Source organism: Neovison vison, chromosome 3, assembly GCF_020171115.1.
Source record: "Neovison vison isolate M4711 chromosome 3, ASM_NN_V1, whole genome shotgun sequence".
NCBI classification, from domain to species: domain Eukaryota; kingdom Metazoa; phylum Chordata; class Mammalia; order Carnivora; family Mustelidae; genus Neogale; species Neogale vison.
In genome coordinates this window covers 65,502,515-65,519,801 of record NC_058093.1, presented here as the reverse complement: position 1 = coordinate 65,519,801, position 17,287 = coordinate 65,502,515, and the positions used below count along the sequence as shown (strand labels likewise).

The window sequence follows — 17,287 nt, the reverse complement described above, 5'->3', positions numbered from 1 at the left end:
TGCCTGTAGAGGCCACTGCCTGTTCTTGTGTGCATTAATAAAGAAGAAAGGCACAAAACCAAGCAAAACACTAAACTACATGTTCACTTTACGGCATACTCTAGCTGACCCAGGATCCGGAGGATCTCTGAACCAGTTTTTTGGAGACACACATGAGGCTATAATCAGAGCACAGAACTACTCTGATTGGGACGCCCGCTGCTCTACTCCACATCAGAATAATTGTCCTAAGTACCCGGACTCCAACCCTCAACACACAGAAAAGACTGGGTCTTCCCTGAAGAGACAGAACACCAGTTTTAGAAGCAGAAGTGGAACATCTCATTACTTCTCCCAGAATGCTATTGTTTTTAAACAATGAACATCTGGTTTGTTTCATTACAGTTGATGAGGAAAATGATTTATTATGATGACCACAGTATGTGAAACCCATGAACTCTCAAATTTTATTAAAACAAGCCTTAGTAAGAATAACTCTTTTCTTGTCGAATTCAGTAAAGGATCTTTCTTTATGTTCGATGATGATTCAGCTAATGCAAAGTGAATGTGCAGGTACAGATTTTGATACAGGGATCAATATCTCCTATCAAATTACCTGAACTCTTCTGAGAGTGACTAGCTTTCCACTCCCTGTGGAAACAGGACAGGCATCCTAATGCCATCCAGTTCTCGGGCATTGCCCTCGGCCAGAGGAAGCCTGTAGCGTCAGCTTTGTTACAGCATATAAATGAGGATCAGTGTTTTTCACAGTGAAGTTCAGCCCTAAAGTTCTGAGAAGGGTAAGTCTATGCCTTTAGGGGACGGTCTCATAATGAGCATCTTATGTAAATGAGTGTTATTTCAGTAGCCTCTAAAATAGAAGCTAGCTTTTTATTTTTAGACTTTCTACAAAGTTGACATTTTATTAACTAAAAAAAAGTAAGATTCATGGTTTGCTCAAGCACCAAATGCACAAACTCTTGTATAGATAATTATATAAGAGCAAGTATCACATCGTAATACTTGCCACTTGTACTTGGGAATCGATACAAGCATTCTCTCCTCCTCCTACAAAAACCCACTTCAGCCTCAGGAGCTCCTGCAAGTCCTGGAATCTTTCTGCCTCACCGCCTGCAGGAAGCCGTTGGTGTGAGATGTCATTCCTTCAAGACAAAGCCTGAACACATAGCGAAGACAACCTGGGGAAAAAGGCTTCTCTCAATGCTCTTTAGAGAAAATTATACACACCCAAAATTAAACCCTTGCATCTCATTAAATTAAAAAAAAAAACAAAAAACCATAAGCTGTAACCTCAGTGCTGATGAGATGGTTTTATTATCTGAACTTGTTAATTTTTCCTAGGCAAAGAACAATTTCACCTAATGCACATTCCCCTAACAGCAGAGCATACTGAGTAGAGCGTACTGAGTTGTTCCAATGCTTCTGTGAATAGTGTACCACTGGTTTGCTAGTCACACTTTAGAAAGTAAATACGTATCACAGGAGGGCAGGAAAAACTGAATTGCATGATTACATAGGTTTGTGTTAACAGGAACAATCTATACCCAGTCTGAAAATTAGCAATTTCTGTTGCAATCCAAAAATACCAAGAAAGCAGCAAGCCACAGATTCTCAGCTTCACTGATGTGACTTCATTTGCAAGTAGATACAGGGAAGCAAGAATAATGCTTAATCTGGGCTATTTGAATACAATCACTATAGTCTTAATACAAAATACAGTCATGGGACGCAGCCTTTGCTTTTTCTTGTTAAGTGGTCAGTCCTTATCAGCCCAGTAGATCCACTGAGTCAGTAATGAAGTCTGGATACAAGTAAGCCACAATGTTAAGGATACCTCCATTTAAATTCCATCCATGTTCTGTAACCTAGGACAAATGACTGATCCTTGGTTAGCCTTGGTGGATGAGAAGTTATGTTTCACAACACATGAGAAACGAACATTACGTGATCAGTATGTCTGGCCCATACTGAGTACTCAATGCAGTATAGCTGTCACGACTTTGATTACGAGGTGATTATTTCCAGGGATGCAAACTTCCATCCCGGCCATGCACTAAGGCAATAGCGTTTCCAAGTCCTTAACCCACAGCAAAAAGGGTGGAACTTTCATTATGAGAATGCTAATGGAAAGAGGAATTCCGAGTTATTTCCTGACATGAGCCACATAAATCTGGTATGGAAATAGAGCTTCAATCTCCCCAGAATCCCGCTAGAGATTAAAAAAGCTCCTTCAAAAGTCAGTACTAGGACATTCTCGGACATCTGGGTCAAGACAATCACATAAAGGGGCTCCTGGGAGAAAATTCAGGGACTGGGACAGTGAGGACCAGGCAAACAAGCACAGTTAGATTTTTTTTTATATGAAATTTCTGTATCTCTTTTCCATTTAAGTGCAATTCAACTTTTTATTTTTTCCTTTTTAAAAGCTACAACTACAAGCTCTTTTTAACCCACGTATACCTAAAGTGATACACAGTTATCTCCATTCAAATGTCCATAACTCAGGACTAATATTTTTAATAGAAAAAAGTAAAGACATCTGGAAAAAAATTAACTATCCACAGTTCTGCCTTTCTAAAAGGAATCTCCATTTTTACCTTCCATTTATCTATATTTTTACCTTCCATTTATCTATATAAATGGTAATTATTTTCATGTAAAAGTCTACTAAATATTTTATTAGGACCGTAAATAATATGGTTACTTTACAATTATTTTTAATTGAGTATATGCTATTTTATCATTTTGATAATAATTTTAAAAATTCTATTAACATTAGACATTAAGATTGCTTTAGTTGTTTGAATTTACTATAATTTGCATTGCATATTATATATATATGCATATATATATTTTTTAAGTTGTAATAAATTACTACACACATCTATTTTTTGCCCCTGTATAATTCTTTGCTCAGGATACGTTCACAGGAGTTGAACTGCTGATTCACAGTCTGTGAACATACATATGGTTATCATTCTGCATCACCATGTTTCTTTCTAAACAGGTCATACCAGTTTGCCATAATTTTTGACTCTTTCAAGTTCTTCAGTGTATTATGGTATATGAATTCTAAAAATGTTATATGAGTCCACATCACTGATTTTAGAGATGTAGCGATTAAGTCCCAGAGAGGTCGAGTCACTTCCTCAGACTGTAAAACTGATAAATGGCAGAGTTAAACCTCAAATCCAGGTCTTCTGACTACTTCTTCTGGGTCCTCACTGTATCACATTCTCCTCAGCTTCCCACTGGCCTCAGAATGTTCTCCCCAGTTAGAATGCCAGCCACAAAGCAAAAGAGAAGGACAAATGACAGGTATGAGGGAAATCAGAAAATATTCAAGAAGGTACATGTGGGTAGAAGGGAAAAGGAAGATGCACAAGAATCACTGAAGGACCACATCCCAGGGCCACTCCAGATCATTTCCATCCCAGAAAGTGCATTTACCTATTTGTAAGCATCAAAGCAAGGCCACGACAAAGGATCCTACCTGGCTAGAAAATGGTGGCAACACATTTAAAAGTTCCATGTCAAAAAAAAATTTTTTTTTAATTTAACATTTAAAAATTTTAAAAAATAAGAAGTTTCATTACGGGAAGAGTTAGGCATTCACAGCCCCCAACAGAACCCACTTCTCAGTCAGTAGTAATGAGTGTTATGTCTTATACTTTCAAAGTACTTTATGGCTTCCACAGCAATCCTACACGAAAAGCCAAGGAAGTCAGGAAAGGCATCATTTTCTCATTTGACAGATGAGAAAAATGAGGTATCAGAGAGCAGTGGTACAATGAAGCACAATCGGCAGGGCCCAAACTACCACTTAAATCTCGATCTCTCTCTTAATATTCTCCCACAGTGATGTGACTTTTATTTCCTAGTAAGGTGAATTTACGAATTAAAATAAGTATACTTGAGGGGCGCCTGGGTGGCTCAGTGGGTTAAAGCCTCTGCCTTCAGCTCAGGTCATGATCTCAGGGTCCTGGGATCGAGCCCCACATCAGGCTCCCTGCTCAGCAGGGAGTCTTTTTCTCTCTTTCTCTCTGCCTGCCTCTCTGCCTACTTGTGATCTCTGTCTGTTAAATAAACAAATAAAATCTTTAAAAAAAATAAATTAAAAAATTTTTTTAAATTAAAAAAATAAGTATACTTGAATTGCTAGATTTTTAGAACTTGTTTTCTAAGTATTCTTGTTGTTGCTGTTTTAAAGGGCTCAGAAATTCTAAAGACCGCATGTCTGGCTTCTATTTTTGCCACAGGCAAGTCAATTCATCCTTCTGAAATTGTTTCTTCTTTGGTGAAATGAGAAACTTGAGATGGTTAATCCTCAGGGTCTAGTCCCAATGTTCATATTCTAGGTCATCTGCAATTCTTACAAAATTATCTGATGGGGCCATTAGGTGAAAGTTAAAACTTAGGTAAAACTCTGAAAGTCAAACCTCCTTCAACAAGGGACATACTCTAAGCAATTTCAAAATGTTTTAAACGACACAAAGAACAAAATTTAAAATGGGCACATATTCTAATAGCTAGACAAATTTTATTTTCACTGTCAAGACAGGTAGAATGATAATTCTGCTCTTTTGATTTGAGAAAGAGTCCAAGCTAACCAATAAGCAAGAGTATATCTTGAAGCATGATACCATGGCAACATTTTGTGGCTTGTTGAAGTTGGAAAAGTGTACCAAATGAATAATGAAACTATGAATAATGAAACAAATGAATTATGAACTATGCCTTCATTCTGAGCAGACTGAGACAGGCTAAGAGAATGGGCAAAGTGCTCATTTGGCCAACATACTAGTTTTCAATGATGGCTTTTCACCCCCTAGTTAGTCATGAAGCCAACAGAATATGTGACAACTTGCATATTTTTTTAAAAGTAACTAATTACAGAAAGTTGTCAGAGTACATCAGAGAATGCAGCACCATGGGAAGACTGGGCTACTTACTAAGATACTGCCTTTCCCCTCCAGAGCTGGTACTCAGCAGACTCCAATTCAGCGGGCTCTTTGGAGTTGGTACCTTGTGGAGCTGAGCTTCTAAGAAGCTCTAGAGGGAGGCTAGAAGACCACGAGAGGAAGATGGGATGTGCTTCCTGGTCTGGCCACCACTTCTCCACCGCCCTCCTCCCCTGCACCCCCAGCGATGCATGTGCATTCCAGCAGTGGCACAGTTCATGCCGCTTGCAGTTTTTCCTTATTCCCCAGCCAGCCTCATTGCAGTCCTGCCGATTCCAGCTGGTCAACATTCCCTCTTTGATGTCTAGCTCCAAGCTTCTAGGTTCTGATAACTCCACCCACTCCCCATGACCCCCTGGTGCTCAGAGAGACAGCATCTTCCCACTATTACTATCTCCATGGTACCTCCAGGGCACTGCTCATCCAGGAATGTACAGAGAGTGCCAGTCCTTGCAATGTCTGTTACTCTTTCACCAGAATGCAAATTAACTACATCACTTAGCGCACTGTTTAGTTTAGCTGACTTTTTCTTCACAGATGGATTTTCTCAAAAAAGAAGTAGTGAGTTGATTTACATTCAGGTCAAGCTCCTTATCTCATTGCAGAGTGGTAGGAAATAGCAGATCAATTACTTGAGAGTAACACAGTCTTAGTGGTTTCTCCCAGTTAATGTTCCTTTATATTATGGTCATTCCTAAAAATAACTCCAGTGATTTTTGTCTTCTATAATGAGACCCTGACTGACACAGAAGTTAGATTAGGTAATATTTGAGTAACATGTATTTAACTATATACATGCATGTGTACAAAATGGATTGATATAAAATGTACCATAAGATCAGAAAGTTAGATATACATTAACCTAACAAGTAGATTTTAAGAAAAAAATATTGACCTAAACTCCAGTTGCACACATATCTACCTTGCCTTCCTGTGACACTATACTTTAAACAAATAAAGAAACTCAAAGAAAATTATTCAAAGAACTCCATCCAACACAAAGATCCATTTATAAAAGAGAAAAAAAGGTAACACCAAACGAGAGATACTCTGTTTTTTAAGGCTTGAATGTGGTTTCTTTCAGAGTTTAGAAAAATGTGTTAATTTGTATGAGTACATTGTATGAAATGATTTCAGAGTACCTAAATGAATTCTGGGTTTTCTTTTGAAAAGCCCTTTTCTCTGCCAATCATATTTATGGGCAGAATTGCTTGTGTCTTGCAATTATGGGAACAGACTATTGAGATGGGCCTATCTTCCAACTATTTAAATATTTCCTGCTGGGGTGCCTGGGTGGCTCAGTGGGTCAAAGCCTCTGCCTTTGGCTCAGGTCATGATCTCAGGGTCCTGGGATCAAGTCTTACATTGGGCTCTCTGCTCAGCAGAGAGCCTGCTTCCCCTCTTCCTCTGCCTGCCTCTCTGCCTACTTGTGATCTCTCTCTCTGTGTCAATTGAATAAATAAAAATCTTTTAAATAAATAAATAACTATTTCCTACTAATCTAGCAATCACTTTACCTAATAGCTCACTGACCTGTCTGTAAGGTCAATGCCTTCTAGAGTTTGTTTCATGACCAAAGTTAGTGCTATCTATAAAGGGGTTTCTAGGCTGAGAAAGCAGAAAACCTATAACATAGAACATGTGCATGCCTGAGCATTATCACATCACTATAAAATAGGAGGCTCCTTCTTCTATCGGTCATCATGAAATTACAGAAAACATTTTATTGATTTCATATAAATGAACACACACATACTCTACAGGATGTCTAGAAATTTTAAAAATACAGGGCCAATTATTTCATTTTTTATTATAGAGCTAGTCATATGTGATGATAGAGTTTAGTTCCTAAACTGGGTCATTTTGAGCACAAGGGAGAGGCAACTGCCTCGGACCTTAAGATAGCTTGTATGGTCACCCAACTCATGTAAGAAGTCAGCCTCCAAAGATGCATTTACATCTCAACTGCAAGAAATATGGCATAAAAGAGATTAAGTTGACACATGTTAATTAAAATGAAAAAAAAAAGTATGATAAATAGTACTCTATGCTTCCAGGTATCTTGCATGTAAATACATAACTACTATGTCACATGGAGCCTTATTCCTTGATATATCCTTTGACACTGCTCTAGAATAGCTAGAATATTTATAAATATAAAGCACCATGGCAATCATGAGATTGTGCCTCTTGGATCTCGGACTACTGGGTGTCTAAGTGGCCAGGGCCACAGCTGCACTTGCATGAAGGCCACAGGCTGCCTGCAGCCAGTGACGGAGCACAACAGGAATACTGAAGTAGGACCATTTCTAAGAAACACAGTTTTCCTCTGATGGAGACTGTGGCTCTGGAACTCTCCAAGTGAACTTTCTTTAGAAAGGCATAATGGTCTTAGAACTTCACCCAACCTTTTTCCCTTCTCTCTCTCCCACACTGGGGATCAGTCTTAGCTCTTCCAGCCTCCCCTAACACCTCCCCATTTTCACTCATAAGCACTTCCCTCAATCAATTTCTTACACATTTAATCTCTTCTTGGTATCTCCCTCTCATAGGACCCAGACGAAGCACAGATGTTTCTTGACATAAATCTAGTTTATATGTATTCTAAATACAAAGAATATTTTAAAACCGAAGGCACGTGAATCAGTCAATTTACGCACTGAAACTCTACTATGATGTGGTAAACCCAGAGAAATACGCGTATTCTCCCTGTAGGATTAAGCCAGTTCAAATTGGAAAAGTTAACAGCATTTAATAAAACTTCAGTGTTCAGCCTGAATGTATTTCAACATGACAGAGAAAACCAAAGCTATTCTCACAGTAGAGATTGATACCACCTAGCGTCATCTATAAAAGGAGGTGTTCAGATGATATGTAGGACAACTTTCATGTCTAAAATTCTATGGTTTCCTAAAATTATTTACTAATCAATTTGTTTTTATTTTTTTAACATTCTCTCTCTATTGTTGTGGGTGCATGGTACTTTGCATTTAGTAAACGTCTCTTTAACTGAATCTTTAACAAAATGTCAGGGTAGAAAGCGTTCTTGAGTGATTTAATCCACCCTAGGAAAGAGATGCATCAGGTTCATTTGACCTAAAGGCAGAAAAAAACTGACCAGTGCAAGGTGCTCAGGCATTTTTCTAATAGCTCATGTAAGAATCAACATTTTTAATGTTGAGTAAGAAGCAGCTGTGGCCTCTCACCTCTTTTTTTTTTTTTTTTTAAGATTTTATTTATTTGTCAGAGAGAGAGAGGGAGAGAGAGCGAGCATAGGCAGACAGAGTGGCAGGCAGAGGCAGAGGGAGAAGCAGGCTCGCTGCGGAGCAAGGAGCCCGATGTGGGACTCGATCCCAGGACGTTGGGATCATGACCTGAGCCGAAGGCAGCTCTTAACCAACTGAGCCACCCAGGCATCCCGGCCTCTCACCTCTTAAAACTGGTTCATTGCCCTGCTATTTTACTGAAAACACTTTAGAGTATTGTGAAAATTTGAATTACCTTGTTTTGATTAATTCTGATGTTGTTAATATACATTTTTTTCCTCTTAGGTTAGATGGGCAAACACACTGTCCATTCCAAGAAAGTTAACAGAAAATATATTTTAAATATCCATTAAGGTAAGTACTTAAGGTTCTATAAATGGTAACAATGACTACATGAGGTCAAGTTAGCTAACTTAACCAAAGAAGGAAGTCATTTGGAAATCATGCCGAAGTTAGGACAGGCTGGTAGAGTAGAGAAAATACCGGATTAAAAGACAGCCGTGCATGTTTCATTTCAGATTCATCTTTTAATAAACTAACTGTGTGACCTCTGAAATGCTACCTACCCTGCCAGGATTTCTGCTTCCCCAGCTGTGAAATAAGAGGATTGGACAAGACGGCTTAAGAAGGTCTCACAGCTGTTTCAGTCCCATGGATACTATGTGCACTTCTCTGTCACACATGATGACTAACATGAAACTACAGACTCAACCAAAACTGAGAGCTTCTTAGTATTAGAGGAAGAAACCCCAAACGCAAATAATCTGACAAGAAAAAAACATCTAGTTCTCTTCTCATTTTTTTTAAAGATTTTTTATTTATTTATTTGACAGAGATCACAAGCAGACAGAAAGGCTGGCAGAAGAGGAAGGGAAGCAGGCTCCCCGCTGAAGAGAGAGCCCGATGTGGGGCTTGATCCCAGGACCCTGAGATCATGACCCGAGCTGAAGGCAGCGGCTCAACCCACTGAGCCACCCAGGCGCCCCTCTTCTCATTTTTTAAGCATTTGTTGTAACTAGATACAGTATGAAAGGGAATCAGGATAGGGGTGCCTGGGTGGCTTAGTTGGTCAAGCATTCCACTCTTGATTTCGGCTCAGGTCATGATCTCAAGGTCATGAGATCGAGCCCCACATTGGGTTATGCACTCAGCTCCGAGTCTGTTTGAGATTCTCTCTCTGTCTCTCCCCCTTCTCAATTTCTCTCTCTCTCAAATAAAGCCCCCCCCCCCAAAAAAAAGAGAGAGAAAAGAGAAAAAGAAAGGGAACCACAATAATTTAAGGAAAAGCAACTTCCAAGCAAACATTCCACTGACAGACCCTCTTACTGCCTTCTACAGAGCCACTGAGGACTGGAGGATAAAAACTATTCTTTTTCCCCCTCAGTCTGTTGGACAGAAGCAGAGCTAAGCATCAAAGTGTTTCCTGTTCTGATGACAGATGGCCAGGCTTGCTGTAGAAAGGCTAAAAGAGATGGTATCCCACAGAAGGGCAAAAAAAGTGCTCCCGGCTCTCACCATCTCTCCTTGCTTTCCATCAAAGCCCTTCACCCACAGAACCCAACATGAATTCCAAAGCTGGACCTCAGTTAGCAACTCGCCATTCCCATGAAACACAACTTTCCCTTGTCAGCTGAAATTCCACCCCGAGCTATTTCCTTTTCCAAGGTAGTGACATTGTGAGCACAGGAGCCCTAAGTCATTCTTTCCATTTTCTCTCCACATAAGTGAATTTTAAAACCAGAACAGTAGGGTTCCAAACAAGGCAGTTTCCACCACATTTATGTACCCCAGTTGAGAATTTGTTCATACTCAGCCTACAGAATGAGGTTCATTCTTTTAAATCTACTCAAGGAGCCTCTGGGCCAGGTAGCCCTAGTAAGTGAAAGATAAATATAGTGACTAAAGGAAAAGACAACAAGTAAAAAGAATAATCCCTTTAGGGAAATATAACATTGGGAAACAACCACGATTTATAACAGAATTTGCCACAGGCAGATAATATCTTATAACTCAGACTTTAAAACTAAAAACTCATTTGCAAATTTTCACATCAATATTTACACGAAAATTTACTAGTAAGACATGACACTTGGTGCAATGCCTTCAGAAAAATTCTGTACTAAAGATAAAATGGATTTCACTTTAAAGCTTAATACTATAAACTTTTTTCAAAATAATTTCCAAGCTTCTGTGCCAATCAGTATTATTAGTATGTGCATGACTAAGAGAAGCTCAGTCTTCTTAAGACTTGAATTTAAGCAGCCTAACTCATTAGCAGAAGCATACAGCATTGAAATAACCAAGAAAAAGGTTACAGCAGCCTTGAAGAATTACTTTCATAGATAAAGGTGCCTCAGCATACGTAGGACTAGCACAGGACCAGGAGATGAAACACAGTCTATGAAAGGAACTCCATTTTCCACCAGCAGCTGGTGTTGCCTAGTTAATAGGTATGCAAGACACTAAAACATAATTTTTGTTGCTGGAGATTATAATGATAACACACACTGCAACAACTGATTTTTCTCAATTGTGTGACATGGAAATTTTCAACCTCTTTCAAAGCATCAGATGGATTTTATAAGGCTCCTAATGCCCAGAAGTAATAAGTAACAACTACAATAGTCAGAGGACATGCAACATCTTTCACAGGCAAAATAAATTATTTTCAAAGATATTTTTGGCATATGCCTAAAAAAATATTTACTATAAAGGATAAACTACAAATATTTTTACAAGCCAAAGAAAAATGCACAAATGTTCTTAGGACGCCTGTTACAATTATTTAAAATACTACTATGTCATACACAAAAAATGAGATATAGGCTTACAGTTGCGTACGAATTATATAAAGTAACTTGGCAGATCCTACCTTTTTTAGGAACCGGACTCCATAGGTAAATACATAAAGGGAAAATGAAAATCTCCACCTGTAGAAGTTTAAAAAAACATTCTATGACATTCAGTTTATATATTTCATAGCATAGTATTCTGCAACAAGTGAGTGAAAGAAAGTCCATTAAATCCCCCCTTCCCCCAACTGCTCCAACCAGGGATTAAGTTTAATGGGCAATTTCCGTGTTAGCTGAACACATCCACACTCATATGGATGCCTTATTGCAAAATCTTAAATATCAATAATTCATAACAAATTTTCTTCCAGTTATTGTATTTGCCCATCTGTTCATCTCTCTCCAACATATGCATTTCCTCTTTTTAATCACTCACGAAAGAATACAGTTCAACAATACAAAGGTACATAAGACTGTTTTGAATTCCTTGTCTAATTCAGATATTAAGTAAACAGCTTGACTTAACTGAAGTTCATTCTTGTTTTAAAAACAAAAGCCTTAGTACTGTTAAATCAGGTAAGATTTTTTTTCCTTCATCTTTTAACAAATACTTACCAAAATTTTCGTGGATGTTGCTAAAGGAACCCACTTGGAATCTAAGTCATCCACCCCATACACGACCGCTAATGACAGCCTTACACCACCCCAAATGGTGTATCTAGCTGTTAGTTAGACTTTCATTTTTTTAGTGAGGAAAACCATTTTTGGTTCTCTTTCAATTTTAGATGATTCAATGTGTAAGCCTTAAAATATAAGACTTTCTGTAGACAGTGGTGATGCTAGCAGGGGAGAAAAAAAAAGTTGAATCCCTACTTTTTACCCCCTACAAAGATAAACCACACTTAGATGTAGAAGGGGGGTGGGGTTATGGACATTGGGGAGGGTATGTGCTATGGTGAGTGCTGTGAAGTGTGTAAACCTGGCAATTCACAGTGCTGTACCCTTGGGGATAAAAATATATTATATGTTTATAAAAAATTAAAAATTAAAAAAAAAGATCTAAATCTGAAAGGTGAAACTATAAAGCTAACAAAGGAAATTGGTGGAAGACATCTATGCAATTTGGGGATAGGCAAAAACTTCTAAATAAGACTTTAAGACCTCAGCTTAGGAAGAACATTCATGCATTTGATATCAAAATTAAAGATTTTGTAAAGTGGTCCCCACAGAAAATAAACAGATGATAGATTAGGAAGTGTTTTTTAACAATATCAAAAATTACTGGGACAATGCAAAACATTGAATATGAATCTTAGTCACCAGTATTATATAAATGTTAAATTTATTGGGTGGGGGAAATGTATTACAGTCTATGTAGGAGAATGTCCTTGTTTTTAGGGGATTTACAGTGAAATATTTAGTGTGAGGTACCTGAAATTTTAAAAATATGTACATAAGACTTTGTGTAAATATAAAGACTTTATATAAATTATATATTATATGTATGTATGGCTTACCCTAGTACTCAACTCCCAATATTATTTCTTATATTTTCTGACTGTGAATAGCTATGCCTTTCAAAGCTGGCTAAGTTTCACTCATTAGCATTTCTGAGGTTGTGCTGTTAGTAGTTCTATGGCTTACAAGTTATAAAGGAACACAACAAGGGACTAGTCAACCTCAATCAGTCAGGAGGTAAATTGTTCCATGTGTTTGCAAGCCATGTAAAATTTTCAAATAAGGTAAAAAAAAGAGGGGGTGGAGAGCGAAGGGAAGAAGAGGTGATTTTAGGGGAGGACTCAGATTTCATACAAAATATTCTGAAAAAAAAAAATGACAGTTTCTGCAGGTAAGAGGAAAAGAATAAGGGTAAGGGGGTCTCTGAGGGCTGAGTTAGACCCAATAGCAGACACAAGTGTCCCTTAGAGTTTCAATCCTAGGCTTGCTAACCTTTCAAACATCTTGGAATTCAAACCAGAACTAACATTTAGAGAAGAGCTTTGAACTGCAGGGTTGAAAATCTTCAACTAATAATTCATAAAACCTGAATTCAGAAAGAAACGATATAAATGGATGGAAGCAGTAAAATAAGTGAATGAAAACTTGCAAATGATACAGAAAAGCCCTCTTGTAGGTAAAGGTGGTTCACTTACTACAGTATCAAAGTTTTCAAGCATTCTGCTACATGCATAATAACTTTTTTTTATTTGTGTAGTTTCATATAAATTACAGTTTTAAATGATGTTGTTAATTGATTTTAACCATTTCTCCATTACTGATTTTTGGTGGTTATGGATGGGAGTGCTGGTATGTTTCTTTCTGTCTGGATATATAAACTCTAGATCAGAAGTGAAGACCAGGAACCATACGTGACAACAACAGGGTCCCACACTTGATTTTAATGTTTTGCTGGAACTATCTTGAAATTCTTCATAATTGCTGAACATTTTATTTTGCACTGGGCACTACAACTATGTAGTTGGTTTTGGTTCAGACACACAGAATCTCCAAACTGGGCAAATCTATTATTTCTTGACCTCAGTTTCACCTCTCTAATGGGGGAGTGGGTTTATATCACACTCTTTTGGTAATACAACCCAAGGATTTGATGGCACAAGTAATCTCCACTTGTCTCCAGTCTCTTCCACTTCCCAATGTATTAAATCAACCTACTTCATGCATATGTGGGTCACTTTTCTGGCCTCTGAAGGCAACTGAATTCGCAACTCCCAGATTAAATGATTTATAACAGCTGTTTCAGCTCTAAAACTCTTCTGTTAGTAGGCAGTGATCAGGCAATTTTTATGTATAATAAAAACTTTATGGAAGTCATTGAAATTCCTATAATCACTTAATGTACCTGCATTTTATTTCCTTACTAAATTGACCCAGTTTTCAGAAGATCTAGGTTCTAACACAGGACACCAATGTCTCCATCACCTGAATAACAATTTATGATGAATATTTACAAGGCAGAGTTTATTTCCACAAAATACCTGCAGGAAGCAAAGTTTTCAAGCATTCTGCTACATGCATAATAACTTTTTTTTATTTGTGTAGTTTCATATAAATTACAGTTTTAAATGATGTCTAGCTACAGCCTCCTAATGGATAGCCTCCCCCAAACTTCCACTAAAATACCTATAAAATAAGAGGTAAATAAAGGTGCATGTAACCACAAAAAAGTGTGTGTGTGTGTGTGTGTGTGTGTGTGTGTGTAGAGAGAGAGAGAGAGAGAGAGATCTATCTATATGCCTAGGCATATAGATAGATCTCTCTCTCTCTCTCTCTCTCTACACACACACACACACACACTTTTTTGTGCTAGATATATCTATATAGGCATATAGATAGATATCTCTCTCTCTCTCTACACACACACACAGATAGATAGATATAGAGAGAGATATATATAGCCTTCAACCTATAGCAGGAATCAGAGAATTTTACAGCAGGGAACAAACAATAAAATTAGATTTTTAAAATGATGTAATTCAGGGCAGAGAAAAACAAGCTATGAATGAAGGAGGAAAATCTTAGCGTATCTCCCTTTCTCTGCTTTCTACCATCCCAGATACAAATGTAACAATCTGTATGGTCAGAAACCTCTCCGTCATGAGGCTTTTTGGGGCAGGAGGAGAGTTCCCCCCACCCTATCGGTTAGTGACTGCTACTTTTAAACGGTAAGTGGGAATAAAGGGAAATATGTAGCATCCCAGGGTTTCAGCTGTAGAGACAAGATGATCTGTGATGGTATTTATTCTGGGGGTTAGCATCATTTAATAATCCCTACAGAGAGTATGAAAAACAAGGCATTAGCCATTGCTGCTTTATACAAAACTCTTCTAGACCACAGAAAATAGGCCAGGGCCTGCAAACATCAACTGCTACAAGGTCTGAGATCTGAAAGAAGACTTTTAACAGCAAACAAAAGGACGGCAGAGAGGGCGTGGGGCCCTGGGCAATGCCCGTACCCTCTCTGTGAGCGGGGTCTCGGTGGATATTGCCAAATTCAGGAATGAAAGTAAGAGCTAATGTCAACATAGGTCTACCAAGAAGTAGTGCATAAATACGGAAAGAAAAAAGAGCATGCTGGAGCATCAAAGAAAGACCTGTCTGCTAAAAACAACTACCGAGAGGAACCAGGTGTAATTTTTAGAAAAGTATTTGGCATTGATAATACGATACAAGAAGACATGTCCCTTAAAGACCAAAGTAGAAAGCCATAATCAATAAATGACTACCGGGTATGATAAAAAGAGAATCGAAGCGAAATAAAGATCCAGTACAAAGATTCTAAAAATGAAGGGAGAGAATATTACCCACATGGGGGAGAGAGAAAAATGGAGATGTGTACTATGTAAAATCAGATCATTGATGTAGAAGACAAACAGCCCCATATGACCAAAGAAAGGAACCAATAGATGAAAGAAGACTAGATCTGAAGGACCAGAAAAATCAAGTCTAATTATAGTTGTTTCTGAGAAAACACGACGGCAGAACTGAAATAGAATAATCAAAGACTGTATAAAAAAAACCAAAATCTGAATGGAAAAAAAAAGGACCAAATTGTATTTCAAATTATATCAAGTCAAAGCCATATTCTGACAGAAGTTTTGAATCCTTGGGTTTAAAAAAAAAAATTCTTTAGTACCAGGCATAAAAGCAAAACCAAGTCAACACAAAAATCAAATGAAAATAAATTACCATCAAGGAAATAAATGTCCAATTGGACTTCAATTTGTCCCCTGTATTACTAACCTACAAAAGAAAGAGAAGACTCAGTCAGAGATAGCCTCTGCCAGCCAAACTACCTTTCAGTTGTGAAGGAACAGGAAAAGCAGTCTCACACAGACCAAGGCTCTGAAAATACCGTACTTACTAACCTCTACTAAAATATTACTTAGCTTAATTCCAACCCATCAAGATACAAACAAAAATTATTTTACAATACAAAAAGCCTAATTTTGGAATAAAACGACTGGGATTAGCAACATAAATAATTGCCCTAAATTTCATGGGCAAATTAAATGCTATCGCCCTTCGGGGACAACATAATTCATATAAAATATTTAACAATAACCAGGGGATGAATCCTTAGGTCATAAGGATTTTCATTTAGAAAGCAGAGATGGAGAAGGGAAGCATGAAACCTATTCATACAGAGAAATTTCAAAAAGACACTGTTGTTACAGTAATAATGGAAATATAGTTAAATAAGGTTTTCTTAAAAACCTAAAGCCTGGTTAAAGATGGTGAAAATAAATAACCTCTGTGCCTTGCATGAAGGTAGCACTGAGCAGGCAGAAGAGGCATTTTGTGAAGCATCAGTTCCCAAGGCCACAGGAAAGAGGAGTGAGAACCACCACCCTCTCTTTTGGGGTCTGCAAAGCAGAAAGTAAGTGTCAGCCTGGTTAGCAGAATCAAAAAGCTGGATGCTCAGCTGTCAGTGGACAATGCTCAGAAGCAGCCGAGGATGCCACAAAGACTCCCTCAGAGGAGACTCAGCAAGGCAGCAACCTCTACTGGAAACAGAAACCTAGGGATTAGGTTGCCCAAGGCAGAGTTGCTACACTGTTGCTAGGTGGCAAAACCAGGACACCAGCAGCAACTCTAAAGCCCCCGCTCCAATTCCACAGAATTACAGTGCACTTCTTTTGCCTGGAGAAGTCAATGTGTTCCACTACATTTGTTTGGACATGGAAACCTTTTATATCCATCAAACCTGAAAATTAGAATGGAATGCTGGTAAAAACGACCACCCACTGAATCTGGTTTATTGTCCTTAGACAACAAGGCTAAAAGGGCTCTTTGTCAAAATCAAGACGAATAAAATGTGCCATGAAAGTAGGGACAGTTGACGTCTTGTGTCTTCCTGCCAGGGGTCAAGAATGGCACCAGGATCCTCAGCTGTAGGAAAATGAAGCAGGGAAAACACCCAGAGCAGCCCCAGGGCTCAACTCAGCACACCGGCAGAGCAAGGCAGGCAGAGGCGGCCATTTTGCTTACAACAATTATGGCGTGCTTCCTATTCCAGGGGCTCTTCCGAGCACTTTACTGATAGGAAGTCATTTAGTGAAACTATTCTAAACCCCAAAGTAGGTACTATAATAATCATGCCCGCTCGCCCTTTCTTTGGCTGAGGAAACAAGGACCAAATGGCTTATGAAAATGCTGAAGGTCACATAGCTAGTAAAGGAGACAACCAAGCCTGGAAACTAGGCGGGCTGGTTCCAGCATCCTAGCTCTTAACCATTATGGGACGCTA

The 17,287-nt window shown here is 38.4% G+C and overlaps 1 protein-coding gene across 2 annotated transcripts in view; it reads right to left on the bottom strand.

Moving 5' to 3' along the window:
• The window catches only part of CERS6 (ceramide synthase 6), a 319,470-nt gene that overhangs the window by 132,839 nt on the left and 169,344 nt on the right, over positions 1-17,287 (bottom strand). For both annotated transcript variants that reach the window (XM_044242267.1, XM_044242268.1), the window contains exon 4: positions 11,100-11,157. In XM_044242267.1, the coding sequence (XP_044098202.1) occupies positions 11,100-11,157 (58 nt within the window). The remainder of the gene's footprint in view (positions 1-11,099; positions 11,158-17,287) is intronic.